Source organism: Berghia stephanieae, chromosome 14 (genome assembly GCF_034508935.2).
Source record: "Berghia stephanieae isolate SIO BIC M18660-M18661 chromosome 14, UCSD_Bste_1.3, whole genome shotgun sequence".
Taxonomy (NCBI): Eukaryota; Metazoa; Mollusca; class Gastropoda; order Nudibranchia; family Aeolidiidae; genus Berghia; species Berghia stephanieae.
The window spans coordinates 13,467,923-13,484,996 of NC_088373.1; the positions used below are offsets into that span (position 1 = coordinate 13,467,923).

General features: G+C 34.0%; 1 protein-coding gene across 4 annotated transcripts in view; it reads left to right on the forward strand.

The window, feature by feature from the left end:
* The window catches only part of LOC144960107 (neural cell adhesion molecule 1-like), a 192,799-nt gene that overhangs the window by 137,040 nt on the left and 38,685 nt on the right, over positions 1-17,074 (forward strand). For 2 of the 4 annotated variants that reach the window (XM_078893066.1, XM_078893068.1), the window contains exons 13-16: positions 4,376-4,638; positions 5,046-5,133; positions 7,314-7,442; positions 13,957-14,082. In XM_078893066.1, coding sequence (XP_078749192.1) covers positions 4,376-4,638; positions 5,046-5,133; positions 7,314-7,442; positions 13,957-14,082 — 606 coding nt within the window. Of the gene's footprint in view, positions 1-4,375; positions 4,639-5,045; positions 5,134-7,313; positions 7,443-10,982; positions 11,001-13,956; positions 14,083-17,074 lie in introns of all 4 variants that reach the window. The other 2 variants (XM_078893067.1, XM_078893070.1) reach the window with 2 other exon arrangements.

Consider the following 17,074-nt stretch of genomic DNA (forward strand, 5'->3'; position numbering starts at 1 on the left):
TTCCCCTTTGTCTTACTTTTTCTTGGCTGCTTTAATTGTAGTTCTACTATCTCATTTTCTTCATTTTTACTGGCGCTGATATGACCTAAATGTGTTGCAAGCGCCGTAAAACCCTTAAAAACAACAAAACAAACAATGTATAGTTATAGTTTTGAGAGATGATATTTTTTTTCCTTGTTATGAACTGTTATTTTTTTATGATTAACATATGATTTGTTAACATTTGAGTGTATTCCTCTTAGTGGGATCTTGTGATGGTGTTTGGGTGAAACGTTTAGGTAATCTCAAACTAAGTACACTGATAGTGTGCTCTTGGAATCTACACCTGTTTCCTATTTGTAGTATACCCCTTTGTCTTACTTTTTCTCTAGTCCTTTTAATTGTACATCCAGAATGTTTTTACTATCCAATTCTCATCCTTTTTACTGGCGCTGATATGACCTAAAATGTGTTGCAAGTGCCTTAAAACCCTTAAAAACAAACAAACAAACAAATCTTTGTCAAAAAAACATGATGCACGAGATTGTCTTTAATTGACAAAGGAGAAACCTTATATCAGTTAAATCGAAGCTTCTGTTCCATTTTACTATTGTTAATTCTTTTTTTCTCGCTTCCAGTAGTAACATTTATATTATGTACAAGTTAGATAGAAGCATACTTCTTTTCTATTAAAACCTTTACTACTGCTACTATTACTACTAAACTACTACTACTACTACTACTACTACTACTACTACTACTACTACTACTACTACTACTACTACTACTACTACTACTACTACTACTACTACTACTACTACTACATACTACTTATACTACACTACTACAACTACTACTACTACTACTACTACTAACTACTACATACTACTAACTACTACTCACTACTACTACTACAAAACTACTACTACTACTATACTACTACTACTACATACTACTACTACTACTATACTACTACTACTACTACTACTACTACTACTACTACCTACTACACACACTACTACTACTACTACTATACTACTACTACTACTACTACTACTACTACATACTACTACTACTACTACTACTACTACTACTACTACTACTACTACTACTAAATACTACTACTACTACTACTACTACTACTACACCTACTACTACTACTACTACTACTACTACTACTACTACTACTACTACTACTACTACTACTACTACTACTACTACTACTACTACTACTACTACTACTACTACTACTACTACTACTACTACTACACTAACTACTACTACATACTACTACTACTACTACTACTACTACTACTACTACTACTCTACTACTACTACTACTATACTACTACTACTACTACATACTACTACTACTACTACTACTACAACTACTACTACTACTACTACTACTACTACTACTACTACTACTACTACTACTACTACTACTACTACTACTACTACACTACTACTACTACTACATAACTACTACTACTACTACTACTACTACTACTACTACTACTACTAACTACTACTACTACTACTACTACTACTACTACTACTACACTACACACTACTACTACACTACTACTACTACTACTACTACTACTACTACTACTACTACTTACTACTACTACTACTACACTACTACTAACTACTAACTACTACTACTACTACTAACTACTACTACTACTACTAACTACTACTACTACTACTACTACTACTACTAACTACTTACTACTACTACTACTATACTACTACTACTACTACTACTACTACTACACTACTACTACACTACTACTACTACTACTACTACACTATACTACTACTACTACTACTAACTACTACTACTACTACTACTAACTACTACTCTACTACTAACTACTACTACTACTACTACTACTACTACTACTACTACTACTACATACTACTAACTACTACACTACTAACTACTACTACTACTACTACTACTACTACTACTACTACTACTACTACCACTGCTACTGCTGCTGCGGCTGCTGCTGCTGATGATGAAATTATAAAGGATGTTACCTCTACCACCATGGGAGACATGATATGCTATAATCTTAACACTTATATAATAATCAATGACATTGTATAGCGCCGTACTCTAATTGGAACAGGCTCTAGGTGCTTTACAGTCCTTATGTAAATAAAGAAATGCAATGAAAAATAAAAACATAGCAATTTCAATAACTTACATAGCAATAGACATTACATTTTACTAATATGATATATATCTTATTATGCATTCCGCCACAACATCATAAAATATCATTGCCTAGGCATTCCATGAAGAAATATGTCTGATGTCAATAAGAATCACACATGTTGTGAAGTTGGGACATTGGGGGTTAATAATCTTTGGGCCTGTAAATTTGCGGACAATGCCGGCATTTCCGGCAATCTCGCTCCGCTGGAAAAAAAATAATAAAATATTATGTTTGTTTAAGGGGTTTAATTATAATGTTTTAAGGCTCTTTTTGTCCTAAATATACTTTTTCATTTTGTTTCACAGCCTATTGAATTTGTAATATTCTAAGAAAATATTCCTGGAAATTGGGATCTTTATTCATGTTATATTGAAAAAGCTTTGGCTTCAGGGCTCAGCCCTGCCCCCCCCCCCCCCCCCCCCCCAAATGACGTCTTGCAGATTTTCAGGCAATTTTTTTCAGGGGGCAGATGCAGGCCTGAATCTTGCCCAAGAAAAAAAAAAAACGTTTCTGAAGCGGGACTCAAACCCGAGACTTTCCGAGTCACATTGCAATGCCTTAACCACTCGGCCACTTTGACCCCTAACATGATTTATAAAAATTCATTTATTAAAATAGAAATCATGAGTTTTCATTTTAGATTTAAAAGCTGATAACGATTCAGCATTTCTAATATTCTTGGGGAGAGTGTTCTAAAATGGGATGCCGAAAATTCAAACTATTGTTCACAAATGTTGCGGGTTGTTTTAGGTTTGGATTGTTCTATCATTATTAGATCTTAGATTTCTATTCTGAAAATAGGATTGGACAAGGCCATATAAATATCCAGGGGCATGACTATTAAGTGTTTCATAGACAAAGGAACATATTCTATTATAGATGCTGTGTTGTCATCAGCATATCCTGCCAATCTGACCCCCCTTCATCTTCATAATGTTAGGTAATCCAGATCAGCATTTTCTGTTTAATGGAGCAGGAAATCTACAATTTCATAGAATCCGACTTTCAGTTGTTTATTTTTTAGATTTAGTTTACATGGATAAAAATGGTATCGATGAAAAGTTCATCTTCTCGTCTTTCACACCATGCGTGTTTGTTGATAAAAATGTGAAATATTGGGTATAAAGAAGTGCCAGATGAAAAAAAAAAAAAAGCAGAGAAAAAGAATATCATTCCTTACCTCCCATAGTGGGCAGGGAGGCACTTACTGTGTCTTTTATCCCCATATATCTGTTTTCCAACATGCTTTCTGTCTTTGGGCAGGGGGGTACATACTGTGTCTTCTATCCCCTTATATCTGTTTTCCAACTTGCTTTCTGTCTTTGTCTTGGCATGAGATTACTTGGTTTTGTCCTGGCCCTGGCCGGAGTCCTAGATGGGAGGGAAACAGTCAAATGCATAGTTATTGTTTTGGGAGATGATATTTTTTTCCTTGTAAATCATATCTCTGTAATGTATTATTGTTATTTTAATGTATAATGTAGGCATTTGAGTGTATTCCTCTTTGTTGGATTTTGCGCTTGTGTCTGGATGAGACTTATAGGTGATCTCAAATTAGGTGCATTGGTGGTATACTCTTGGAATCTACATCTGATCCCTATTTGTTCCCAGTTCCCCTATGTCTTACTTTTTCTTGGGTGCTTTAATTGTAATTCTAGAACTTTTTACTGTCCCATTTTCTTCCTTTTTACTGGCGCTGATATAACCTAAATATGTTGCAAGCGCCGTAAAACCCTTAAAAACAAAAAACAAAACAAACTTTCTGTCTTTGTCTTGGCGTGAGTTTACTTGTAACATATTTTAAAGATGATGTAGTTTTCTACGAGTAACGAGTGCAACTCTTTAATGAAATCAGAAGTAGATGACTGTTTGTCTTTTTTCAAATTTAGTGTAGCAGCATAAATGTATTGAACATCTTACTCTCACAGGAAAGATAGAAGGTAAAAAGAGTAAAGGTAGACCAAGATAAACATATTTGAATAGTTTGAACAGCTGGGTGACAAAGAAAGAGAAGAGTAATATTAGTTTTCTGAGGTTATCTGATCAGAGAGATGAATGGTGTATCATGATCACCGTTGTCTGGCACAGACTTGGTACTTGAAGAAGAAGAAGTGTAGCAGCATTGTTTTGTACAACTTGGGTTTTTTTTTTTTTTATCACGACAGATATCGCTGGAGATGTTACCACTGCCACCATCAAGGGGCTGAAGCCTGACACTGAGTACGAGATTGAGGTTATGGCCGTCAACCAGGTGGGGCCCAGCCAGGAATCCTTATCCACCTTCAAGACAGCCAAGGTGTCGGCCCCTTCACAGATGTCCATGACCTCCAGCCTTACATCAAACAGTGCCACGTCCTACACCGTCAAGTGGGTTGAACCCAACAATGGCGGATCCCCCATCACTAAATTTATTATTGAATACAAACAGGTCAGTAATATAGTCTGCCTTCTCCTCCTACTTCTTTTGTTGTTGTGGGTGTTGTTATTGTTGCTACTGCTCCTGATGGTGATGTTTTTGTTGTCCATGATTTGTAATTCTCATATCCTGTTTTTCTCCCTCTCCCCTACCACCCCCCCCTTCCCTCCTTTTCCTCTTTCTCAATATAATGAAGCAACCATTGTGTGTTTGTGTGTGTGTGTGTGTGTGTGTGTGTGAGGGAGAGAGAGAGAAAGAGAGAGAGAGAGAGAGAGAGAGAGAGAGAGAGAGAGAGAGAGAGAGAAGAGATTTAGAGAGGTGTTTTATTTGTTTGTTTTGGTTTACTTTACCTGTCCAAGTTGTGGATTGTATGATATGAAACTCCTTTATAACTATCCCATTTGCCTTTGTCCTGTCAGGTTGAAGTCAAGAATGGCGCCCTGAGTCCTGATAAGTGGCAAACGCTGAAAGATGTGGACACAGAGTTCAAAGTTCATGAAATATTAGGTATGGATTACCAGCAAAGCATTGCATTTTTTTCATTTAGAGGCCCTTTGTTCCATTAGGGAGCACAGTCGTCAGCACATCCTACCAATCTGACCCCCCGTCATCTTCATAACATTAGGTATTCCAGACCAGCATTTCCTGTTTAACGGAGCAGAAAATCTACCATTTCATAGAATCCGACTTTTAGCTGTTTATTTTTTAGATTTAGTTTACAGGGATAAAAATGGTATCGATGAAAAGTTCATCTTCTCGTCTTTCACACCATGCGTGTTTGTTGATAATAATGAGAAATGTTGGGTATAAAGAAGTGTCAGATGAAAAAAAAAAAGCAAGAGAAAAAGAATATCATTCCTCACCTCCCATAGTGGGCAGGGAGGCACTTACTGTGTCTTCTATCCCCATATATCTGTTTTCCAACATGCTTTCTGTCTTTGTCTTGGAATGAGATTACTTGGTTTTGTCCAGGCCTTGGCCGGATACCCTAGCTGGGAGGTAAACAGTCAAATGTATAGTTAGAGTTTTGGGAGATGATATTTTTTTCCTTGTAAATCATCTCTCTGTTATGCACTTTGTTGTTTTGTGAAAATATTATATATAATTTGTAAACATTTGAGTGTATCTCCCTTAGTTGGGACCTGTGCTTTTGTCTGGATTAGACTTTTAGCTGCTCTCAAACTAAGTACTTTGATAGTGTGCTCTTGGAATCTACATCTGTCTCCCATTTTGAACTCATTCCCCTTAGTCTTACCTTTTCTTGGGTGCTTTAATTGTAATTCTCGAACTTTTTACTATCCCATTTTCTTCCTTTTTACGGTCGCTGATATGACCTTAATGTGTTGCAAGCGCTATAAAACCCTTAAAAACAGTATCAGATAGGCAAATTCGGTAATCAGAAGGTCTAAGGATTGATCCTATGTGGTCTAGTGGTATGACACTCGCTTTTGGATCGGAAGGTCCTGGGTTTGAGCCTTGCTTGGCGCATAGTTAAGTCCTTCGAGAAGGCTCTTTACTCACATTCTCTCACCATACTCAGGTAAAAAATGAGTACCTGGCCGTTAACAGTGTTGTCTCTGTCCGAAAAAAATTGTAATATCGCCTACCAGGCGTCATGTCCCGTCCTAAATGTTAAATGTTGCTGTTGACCAGGGACCCCTTGTAAAGCGCTTCAAGCACGTTTAGTGGATATTGTGCTATATTAAAGCTCAATTAAAGCTCAATAATCCCCAGTTGAGGCAGGCTGATTTTTGGGGGATTTTTTCCCCCAGTATTTCTCTTTGTTTTGTCAGATCTTAACCTTACACCAGTGCCTGCTCCCTAATATATTTCTTTGATAACTTAAAGTTGTACTTTTTTTCTTTCTATATAAAGTATGTAAATGCGTCCGAATTTTGATATTTTTAACTAAGGATCTTTTTCACAGTATTCCTCATTTTCATTTCATTTCATTTCGATTTGCCCCAACATCATACCAGATGAGTCATATATTTTGTCATTATTGAGTTCAGAAGAAAAGAAAAGAAATGAAAAAAAAAAGAAAAACAACAAAAAAATTATTGAATGAAATTTACGGCAATTTTTGTTTGTTTTTCTTTTGTTATGCATTAGTATTTCTGATGAATGTTTTTTAAAAAAATTTGTTATCGAATTTATCAGATGTTATAAAATAACACTTATCTTCATCAATGTAAATATGCATTGTATTTAATTGAATGTCTAAACATACTCTTTCCTGACAACACTGTCAAATAGATTGTGTTTTTGTTTGTTATTATTTATAAGAAACTGGGTGGGGTTCCTGACCTCCCATAGTGGGCAGGGAGGTACATACTGTGTCTTCTATCCCCATATATCTGTTTTCCAACATGCTTTCTGTCTTTGTCTTGGAATGAGATTACTTGGTTTTGTCCTGGTCCTGGCCAGATGCCCTGGCTGAGAGGAAAACAGTGAGTGATTTCAAACTAAGTACTTTGATAGAGTGCTTTTGGAATCTACACCTGTTTCTTATTTCCCCTTTGTCTTCCCTTTTCTTGGATGCTTTATTGTAATTCTAGAACTTTTTACTATCCCATTTTCTTCCTTTTTACTGGCGCTGATATGACCTTAATGTGTTGCAAGCGCCGTAAAACCCTTAAAAACAAAAAACAAACATTTATAAGAAAATTTGTTTTCTCCCACCACAGATAACGGAGCAAGAAGTTATGAGCTGAAGAACCTGAAAAGGGACTCGTATTATGAGCTGAATTTAAGAGCCATTAATGCCGAAGGACAATCTCCCATCGAACATAGAATAATAAAAACCATCAAAGGCAGTAAGTACAAACAAACTTTCCCTTTTCTGGCATCTGTCTCGCATTTCTTGGGTTTATTATGAATGGAAATCCAACAGTTTTGTTGTTTGATCACCAATTCATGTAAATCTAAGAGAGTTGATCCGCTGTGCGTATTTCTTTTATTGTAACTTTGTACAAAGATGAGAAGTCCTTTTTCCTTTTTTTGCAGAGGTCTTAGCCAATAGTGGTAGAGTTTTATCGAATAATACAGACAAAAAAACAAAACAAAAAAAAACAAACAAACAACTATTTGCATCCATTTCCACCCCACCCACCATGTTACCACTGATTGTATAGTGGAACTCCTACCCCTTGGAATAAAGAATTTAAATGATCCCATCTATCACGAAATAAAAGTGGACCTAAAAGGGTTTGGAAATTTCAGTAGTAGCTGTCGAATTTAGCTAGATGATTGACGAGTTGACATAATAATAATGATGAATTATAATTGGGTATGAATAAATAGAACTATTGATTAAAGGGAGAAGAACAAACAAGCAGAAAATATCTCATCGTTGGAAAAGTTGTACAAAAGCGCACAGGTTTTTTATTTCCATATTTTGCTTCGTTTATTTTATTCTCTCTCTCTCTCTCTCTCTCTCTCTCTCTCTCTCTCTCTCTCTCTCTCTCTCTCTCTCTCTCTTTCTCTCTCTCTTTCTCTTTTCCCTCTCTTTCTCTTTCCTCCCCTTCTCTTCTCTCCTCTCTCTCTCTCTCTCTCTCTCTCTCTCTCTCTCTCTCTCTCTCTCTCTCTCTCTCTCTCTCTCTCTCTCTCTCCCCCTCCCTCTCTCTCCCTCTCTCTCTCTCTATCTCTCTCAACTTCTCTTTTTATCTTCAATGAATCAGAAACAACTTTCATTGTCAAGATAATACACCCTTCATAAAATTGTTCTTTTTATTTATAGACCTGCCTTATTGAATTTAAAAATTCCGTATCGACACTTTTTGATTTGTTCCTGAAAGCGATTTTTATCTAAATTTCATTTTTACCCTCCAAGACCCCCCCCCCCCACCCCCTCTCAAAGAGCACAGGGGAAGAAAGGGCATTGTCAGCTTCTATTTTTTTTATCAAAATTAATTTTTCAAATATAAATACAAAATTTGAATCTATGAACTCGACTCTTGATTAATGTTCCACACTATAAAAAAATTTCTATCAAAATTACCAACCATTATAAGATTCCCTGAATGATATGTACAAAACAGATATACATTGTGTTCCCCCACTGCATCCAAAATCAGTAAGTGACTCTGCCCTTTTTTTTTCCTCCTGTGATTTTCATTCCATTTAAAGGGTCAATTGACCTCTACACAAAAATTTATACAGCCAAAATTTAGTTGTTCAAATTCATGCATTATTAACATGTTAACTACCGTACTCTGGAAAAAAAAACTTGTTTTTTTTTTATTACAAATTTGGCCAGAAAAAACTCGGGTCTTCAAATATCCATCGCGTTGAATGATCCTCCTCTTGGCAAAAATTGAAGGTAGAGGTTTCAGCCCATTTTTAAAAAATACAAGGTTTTTTTTTCTTTCCCAGACTCGTTAATACTAGTTATTTTCTTGAATTTTTGATATACATTCAAAATTATTAGGTATTGCGTTTTTGGTTGTTTTTGCAATTCTGTGGCAGGGCTGTAAATATTAATTAATCTGTTTTGTTTTTTTACGCGTATCATGTATAAGTGTGTCTTTTCAGTCAAATTATAAGACACAAGGCGTGCACAGTTTATTGTTTCATAAAAATGATGTATTATCTTTATTGCTTTGTATATGACACTTCCCCAATTTTGTTTTCAGGTTTATTCCGAATTCATGTATTTTCTGATTCCTAAGCTTTTGTATTTTTCTGAAGATCTAACTATAATGATATAAATATATATTATGAAATTACCCGTTCTTACTTGTAACCACAGAGTAATGTGTTCCTTGTGTATTATTAATCTATCCATGATTTCATTGTTTGTCATGCAAAAAGAAAAAAAAACCCAACAAAACAACCAAACTCTCTTTCCTTTTAGTAACAGGTGTGAGATGAAAACCTCTTTCAAGATATGTAATTTATATAATATATATACGTATAATTTTTGGACACAAATATACTGCATTTTCAATTTTGCATTTTTGTTTATTTATTATTTTCTTGAGGGACAGAGTTATTCAGATATTCATTTCTGTATGTACTTTTTTTTCCTTCTTGTCTCTTTTTTTTCTCTTCTTTTTATTGGCTCATTTTTTATGCCTAGATTAAAAAAATAAAGCAATTTGACGCCATTGATAAAGTGTGTAGGTTGGTGAAATATTTAAATTCAGTAAGAACTTTAAATCCGTTTTTGATTTAAGTTGAAAAAAATGTTTTCCCCATCAGTAGGATACTTTGTTTAATGAATAGACCATAATCTACTTTTTTCTAAAATTTATAAAATCAGCAAAATACCGCATTATGATTTGAAAAAAAAAATCATCAGGCGTCCACAATAGCCGAAATAATAACAAATTTAGAATTGTTTACTAGATATATGATTAAAAATTTAGCCATGCCCAGAAGTAATAGAGGAATTAGATAAATCGATAAAAATAGACAAAAATAGAAAATAAGTAAATAAACAAATAAAGAAATAGATAAATAATTAAATAAATTAGTAAATGAATGTATTTAAATATATTTCATGTTAACTTATCGTTGGCGATTGCTAATATTTATGAAGAAAATGCTCAAATATTCTAAGCCTATTATAACTCACAAATTTGACCAAAGCTGACGACAATAGACCATTAATTGCCATCCTCTTCAGGTATGAATTTGTTGTTGAATAAAAACAACATCCCTTAAAATGGATTCTACCATCCACCATCTGCCTTCAACCTGGCCAAACTTAATTGTTCATTTTTACGTCAAAAGTTTATTTTATAAATATTCTGAACACATCGTTATAATTGCTAGGTAAAATATTGTCCCTTAATCTAAGCAATGTGGAAAGTAAAGAGTGAATTTGGTCGAATAGATTAAAAATTTATACGCTTAAACGAACAATTTAAGTATAGATTTTGCCGGGGAAAAAAAAGATTTTGCAAGGGGGGGAAAAGGGTTTATCTGAAAAGAAAATTAAATTGAACAGCATAACAGTGTAACGAAACATTGACCAAACACTGCAGAAATTTCAGCAAGTTTAAAACCCTAACCTGTGTGTCCCCAATAATAAGAGGACATGAGACCTTAACAACAATATAGCTCTATCCGAGATAACTGTTTAAATTTAGATAGATTATACTTTACAGAAAGAGATAGTGATAGATTATAGTTTACAGAAAGAGATAGTGATAGAGTATACTTTACAGAAAAAGGTAGTTATAGATTATACTTTACAGAAAGAGATAGTGAGCTAGATGTAAGAAATTTCCTGTACTCTGGTACCTAAATATAATTTCTTATACTAACAAAGGAAGGAGGACCTCAATTTATGTATGACTCGTTCCTATAATAATTCTCACAATATCGTTATGTTTTGAATCCCATCTCAGGTGACAAATCGGCATCTGGTAAGATTTATTCATGAACGCGGCAGACACTGCTGTTGCCGCAGTCTACCCTCATACAACTACCCCCTCTCAAATTGTCATGTCGCTGTGGTGTGGAATTCTTTTCCATTCTTCTCTATTTTATTATTATTTTTTTTTAATGTGCGTGTTTGTGTTTAAAAATTCACTCGTAATATTACAGGCATTTTAATCTAAAAAAAAATAAACAAAGAAAAGAAAAGAAAAGGAAAAAAAAAAAAAAAAAAAAAAACGGATAAAAGTGGAATATTGTATAGGAAAAGAGGGGGAGGTGTCGGTACCGAATCTTACTCACCTCTCCCTCAGATGGATGGACACTTTTTTTTTGTTTTTTTTTTAAATTTAAAAATTCTCTTTTTGTATTGATGAAATTCATAATATGAGGATTATTGAGAAAAGCAGGAAAGAAATTGTTAGGTGGTTAGATGGTATTGGGATCATATTTTATTTAACTTATATAACAAATAAAACTTTATTTTAAATAATATGTTTTCCGAATAAAGAAAAAAACAAAAACAAGAAAAGAGAAGTAGAAGATAGAGATTAAAGCAATAGAAAATGACACCTGGACATAGACCAACTATTAATATTAGTGCCAATGTTGACAGATTTTTTTCCATGTGTGTTTTGCGCTTTATAGAAAGACTCCAAAAAATAGATCATCAAGATTTAAAGGGAAAAGAAAAAATGATAATAGCATGTTAGAGAAACGTTGCACAAAATATTTTCATATATATATACTCTTCACGAGAAAAATGTTCAAGCCTTTAAATTTTTTTTTTTTAGTAAAGGGTATTGGTATTTGGAGACTTCAATAAATAAATGTGAAGAAATAGATTAAAAATTGGAATTGACTGGAAATTGGATGAATGGGTAAATTGATGAAGACAACTGACAATTATCCAATAAGACATAATAAATTCATGTCGTTTCATGTGGTTCACATGAATATATATATTATATATATTTTTTTTAAAACAAGAGAATATCATAGAATATACCATTTGGATCTTTCAGATATTATTTCTTGAAGCAATATTCAATTCCAAGTAAATGTTAACGTTGGAGAAAAAAAGTTTACCATCCAGCATTTTTCTAAAGCCCCCCCCCCCCCCCTTCTTCCTTAAAATTTGTTCGAGTGAATGTTCTTGCCTGTCGGCACCTTACAAGGGTCCGCGCAAACCAAGTCACTTCACTGAAAAGTCAAACTCTATAATTAGTCTTTACCAAGTATACCCACCAATTGGTTAGAAAATGGCTGTTTAAAGAAAAAATAAAAAAATAAAAAATAAAAAACAAAAACAAAACAAAAGTAAAATAAATAAAACAACAACAAGCAAAAAAACAAACAAAATCAGCAGAAAAAAAAACACACACACAAAAAAAAAACAATCCCTCCCAAACAAAAAAGTAAAGAAAAAACAAAAACAACAACAAAGCAAAAAAAAAAAACAAAACAAAAAAACAAAAAAACAATACAAAAACAGAACCAAATTAAAAGCTCGTTTGTAACTCGTTCTGATCATGGATTGATCAAGCAAGGCAGATTTCATTTCAGTGATCTTTAAGCCTCTCACCATTTGAACATTTCAATTATATATATATATATATATATATATATATATATATATATATATATATATATATATATATATATATATATATATATATATATATATATATATATATATATATATATATATAATTGCAAATTTATAGATTAAAGGATTACTATCATCCTTGCCGAAAGGAATTTGACAGGGATTTTGTCACCAAGTACACACAAAGGCGTCAAGAAAACAGTCCCAACACTTACAGCAGCAAAATAAAAAAAAAAAAAAACAAAAAAAAAAAAAAAACCCCACTGGGACCTAAATCCCATTGGATAAAACCAAGCCGACAGAGGTACCTACATATCAAGGGATTGACTTTAGACGGGTTGTGCGGACAGCCGTGAAGGAAGGACAATACTCGAATATTAATGCCTATAATATTTATATTTTATTACCAGCTTATTGGTTGATTTGGTTCCCTCACAAACATTCGCCTTCTTACCACTATCAATTTCACAAAATTATCTGATAAGGAATATTATATAGTGTTCTTATCCTTTACAAATTAACACTAATATCGCTTAACATGTTTTTTTTTTTTTTAAACTTTAATCAACTTTAACACACCTCTAGGCGGCAAAATGTGTTGATGCATCCACTATATTGGGACTGGGGACACAATGTCTGGCTTTATTCTTTTTCCTTTCAAAATATAGTAGACACAGTATTAGTGCAATCACATAGTTATAGTAGCGAAAAGAAAATCTGACGTCTTAACATCAAACAGCATAGCAAGTCTGTAAAAGAATATAAATCTGGTTTAGGGCGAAGAGAATGTCACATTCCATTCCTCATTGCGTGATATGTCTTTGTTACCATAATATTAATATGGGGTCATGAGAGATCAACAGCCAATGGTTAAAGCAACGAAAAATACTATTTTATCCTAAGAAGCTATCTTTCTTCCATTTTATCTCCCAAAAATAATTCTTCTTATGATCTTGAAGGTTAATGTTTCTTTTGTAAAATAGCAAAAATATTGAACTCGAGATTGATTTAACAACAACAGATGCTCATACAGTGTTAGATAACCCTTGTCAAAGAAACTTCCCTGCATGTGTCAGGAGTGAAGTCCAAGGAAATATATTTTTTCTTTCTTGCGTTATTTTTTTCTTCTTCTCATCAACAGCTAGTTCTTGCTTACATCTTCTTATTACTTTTTAGAAAACTGTTTTGTAGAAATATAATATGGTCTGTATGTTGCAGTTTTTTCTTTCCTTCTCTTATTGTCATGACCAGACGATATAATTGATATCTTAGACCTATTATTTCTGTGTTTAAATATGATGACATCCGTCCTCCAATCACATCAATAACCGATTCAGATTACACCGAGGAGGAAGATAATGAAGGAGAAGAAGGAGAAGGTACTAGTTCCCCGAGTACCAGTGAGAAGAAAGATGAAGGTGCTGGGAAAGATGCTTCTTCTTCTGCTGATAGGAGTAGCTCAGGTATTTCTTTCACTTTAGCTCCTTTGTCCAAAGACATGGTATGGTTGTCATTTATCCGTGCTGCTGCAGCCGTGCAATCGATGGTACGATATTATTATATATTATTATAAGAATATCATTTATATATTTTTGTTTCTACTGCGATGTCTGCTGAGCTGTGAGCTGCATCGTCCTTAAGTCTCCACGTCTGCTTTCGTTCATTTGATTGACGGGCTCGCATTCATTTAAGCCCCACGTCGCCGATTAGCTTCTTGCCATTTGTTTGAATTTTGTATATTTTTTTTATTTATTTGATTTTGAAAAAAAAATCTATAAATTCAGGTTGCTTATTATTATTATTATTATTATTATTATTATTATTATTATTATTATTATTATTATTATTATTATTATTATTATTATTATTATTATATTTTTGTTTGTTTGTTTTGTTTTGAATTTATCCAGCCTCTTGTCTTTTCATTTGATATTTTATTTTTTGGTATTTGCAGGTCATTGCTATTTTGTTTGGGATATCAATGCTCTCCTTTTGGTTCTCCTTCAGACCTTGTTTTTTATATTTTATAAGATATAATTCCTTTTCTGTAGTATGATTTATATGCTTTCACTGGAACGCTTTGTCATTGAGACTGATCATAATTTTGCAGTCACAAGATTTTGTATTTTGAGTTCGTAGAATTTAATGCCCACAACATGTGACCACTCTATTCGGGTTTACTTACTACAGTTCTGGAGCGCATGCAGCCAGCTTTGAGCACCGTAAGATGTATATTATGAATTCCACTGGTATCGTGTCGCCCGTTGGACGCTTTGACAGCACAAAGCTACTTGAAGTAAAATATTTGTGTGTGTGTGTGTGTGTGTGTGAGAGAGAGAGAAAGAGAGAGAGAGAGAGAGAGAGAGAGAGAGAGAGAGAGAGAGAGAGAGAGAGAGCATGCACAATGCTGGAATCTCGCAAAATATCTGCATCTCCACTGCTTAGTTATCTTGTATTATACAGTAAGTGAATACGTCACTTCACCTACTTAAAATGACACCTAAAATTCCATTTTGGTTTAATTGAATCATCTGCTAAGTCACTGGTTTCCCTAAGTAAGAAGTAGGGTTAAAAATTCAGAGGGAATGATGCGGCCAGGGAGACTTGTCATTTCCAAAATTTTCTTTTCATTCGGGTAAATGTTTGACTGATGGTAATATGTATGATATAGCATATTTTATTGACCTGTCGTAAGGCGTAGCCATCGTTAACTTATAGCTTGACACTGACCAAAAAATTACGCCAAAAGACAAGTCTTTGGCCACAAAAGAAAACGAATCGTGAGTTGTTTTCATTAATTCAACCAATGGGATCACTTGTTTCCTTGAGTTCTACTAAAGAGAACTCACTAGACGCTGCACAAACCTAAAAATGACGTCAAATTATAAGTCTTTGTAGGCTCGTCAGGCTATAAGTTAACGATGGCCACGCGTAGAGACTGCCTCTTTCCGATGAATAATTCCGCGTCAACAAAGTTCACACCACCTACCTGGTTTATATTTTCGTCGATGGCACTTGTCATGGGGAATGAAAACAGAATTGTGTTTTCCGTTCGAAGGAAGTGGTTGAGAGAAGAGGAAATTCCTGTCAATATTGATGTCCCAGCGTCTGTCTCCTTTCACTGGTCGTGCCCCGCTTTCTCTAGTTCTGCCAAAAAAGTCTGCATGTTATACCATCACCCCTTCCCGTCCCTCTTCCCATCATGCAAATGATTGCAAGGTTTTTCCATTATTAAAAAAAACACAGTATATCTACCTATTAGTATTAAAAGTAATTTATTAAGTGCATAACGTGATCTACGGTGCTTAAAATATTTTTTTCTTTTTTTTTTTCTTTTTTTTTATTTTTATTCTGAGCCTTTAAGAATGTTTTTCATATTTGCTATCAATCTATATCACTACAAATACATACTCTACTATTTTTTATGTGCCCGAGTTATTGATCACATTAATGGTTTTTATCATGATGGCTAGAATTCAAGAGCAAGATACGTATATCTATATATATGACGCTATGTCAAAATATCGACTTTGTGACGTTCGCCGTAAAGAACCTCCAATACTAGAAAAGTTATTTGGAAAAAAATACGGATTAGTGATTGTTCGCGGAAATGATCCAGATTAAAAAACAAAACAAAAAAAGATTCTTGCGCAATTGAAACAGCAAAACAATGGTTACTTTAGCCCGTCTAGCAAACAATAGGCTTTTCTTGTCATCAAGTCAGTGTCTGACAAAGAGCTTTCCACCTTCTCTGGAAGCGTTTTTAAAACCAAAAAAATACGAAGTGATATAATATTTATGAAACAATCTGACTTCTTACTCGTCCATAATCGAGCGATTGGTATCTTCCATGCATAATTCATGTTCCGATATTCATCTTTTAGCATTATTTGCCATTACCGATAGAGATAAAAATATACATATTCATGCAATTATATAATATGTAAACAAAGCGATCGGAAGTTAGTGTACTCGACACAAGGGAAGCAACCGAGTATGATATATTCGTGACGTCATCGGTATTTGGTCTATACTCCGTGGTTTCACCTTGCCATGAATGATCCCCAATATTTTGTAAGATTTCTTTTATTCCCCAGTTGGGTTTTAATGCGTTTTACCCAGCGACATCTATAGAGATTATTATGAAGTCCTAGGTTTTACCCTGTTAAAAGCATTCTTATCGTAAAGTTTGGGCGTTGTATAAGACGTCCTAACTTTAGCGTGTGTGCTTTATCCGAATATGGAAGAGTGTATGCATATGTGTGGTTATAAGGTTTTTGCGTGTGTGTTTGTTTGTGTGTGTGTTTGTGCGCACGCAGTATTTTAGTCTTTATTTGACTGTATGTTATAGTATTTATGATGTTTGTTGTGACCAGTCTAGAGATGGTTTTAAGAAAACGGAACTTAGTTTTTATTGGGTTAGATCAAGCTGCAATTTATTTATCATTTTAAAAT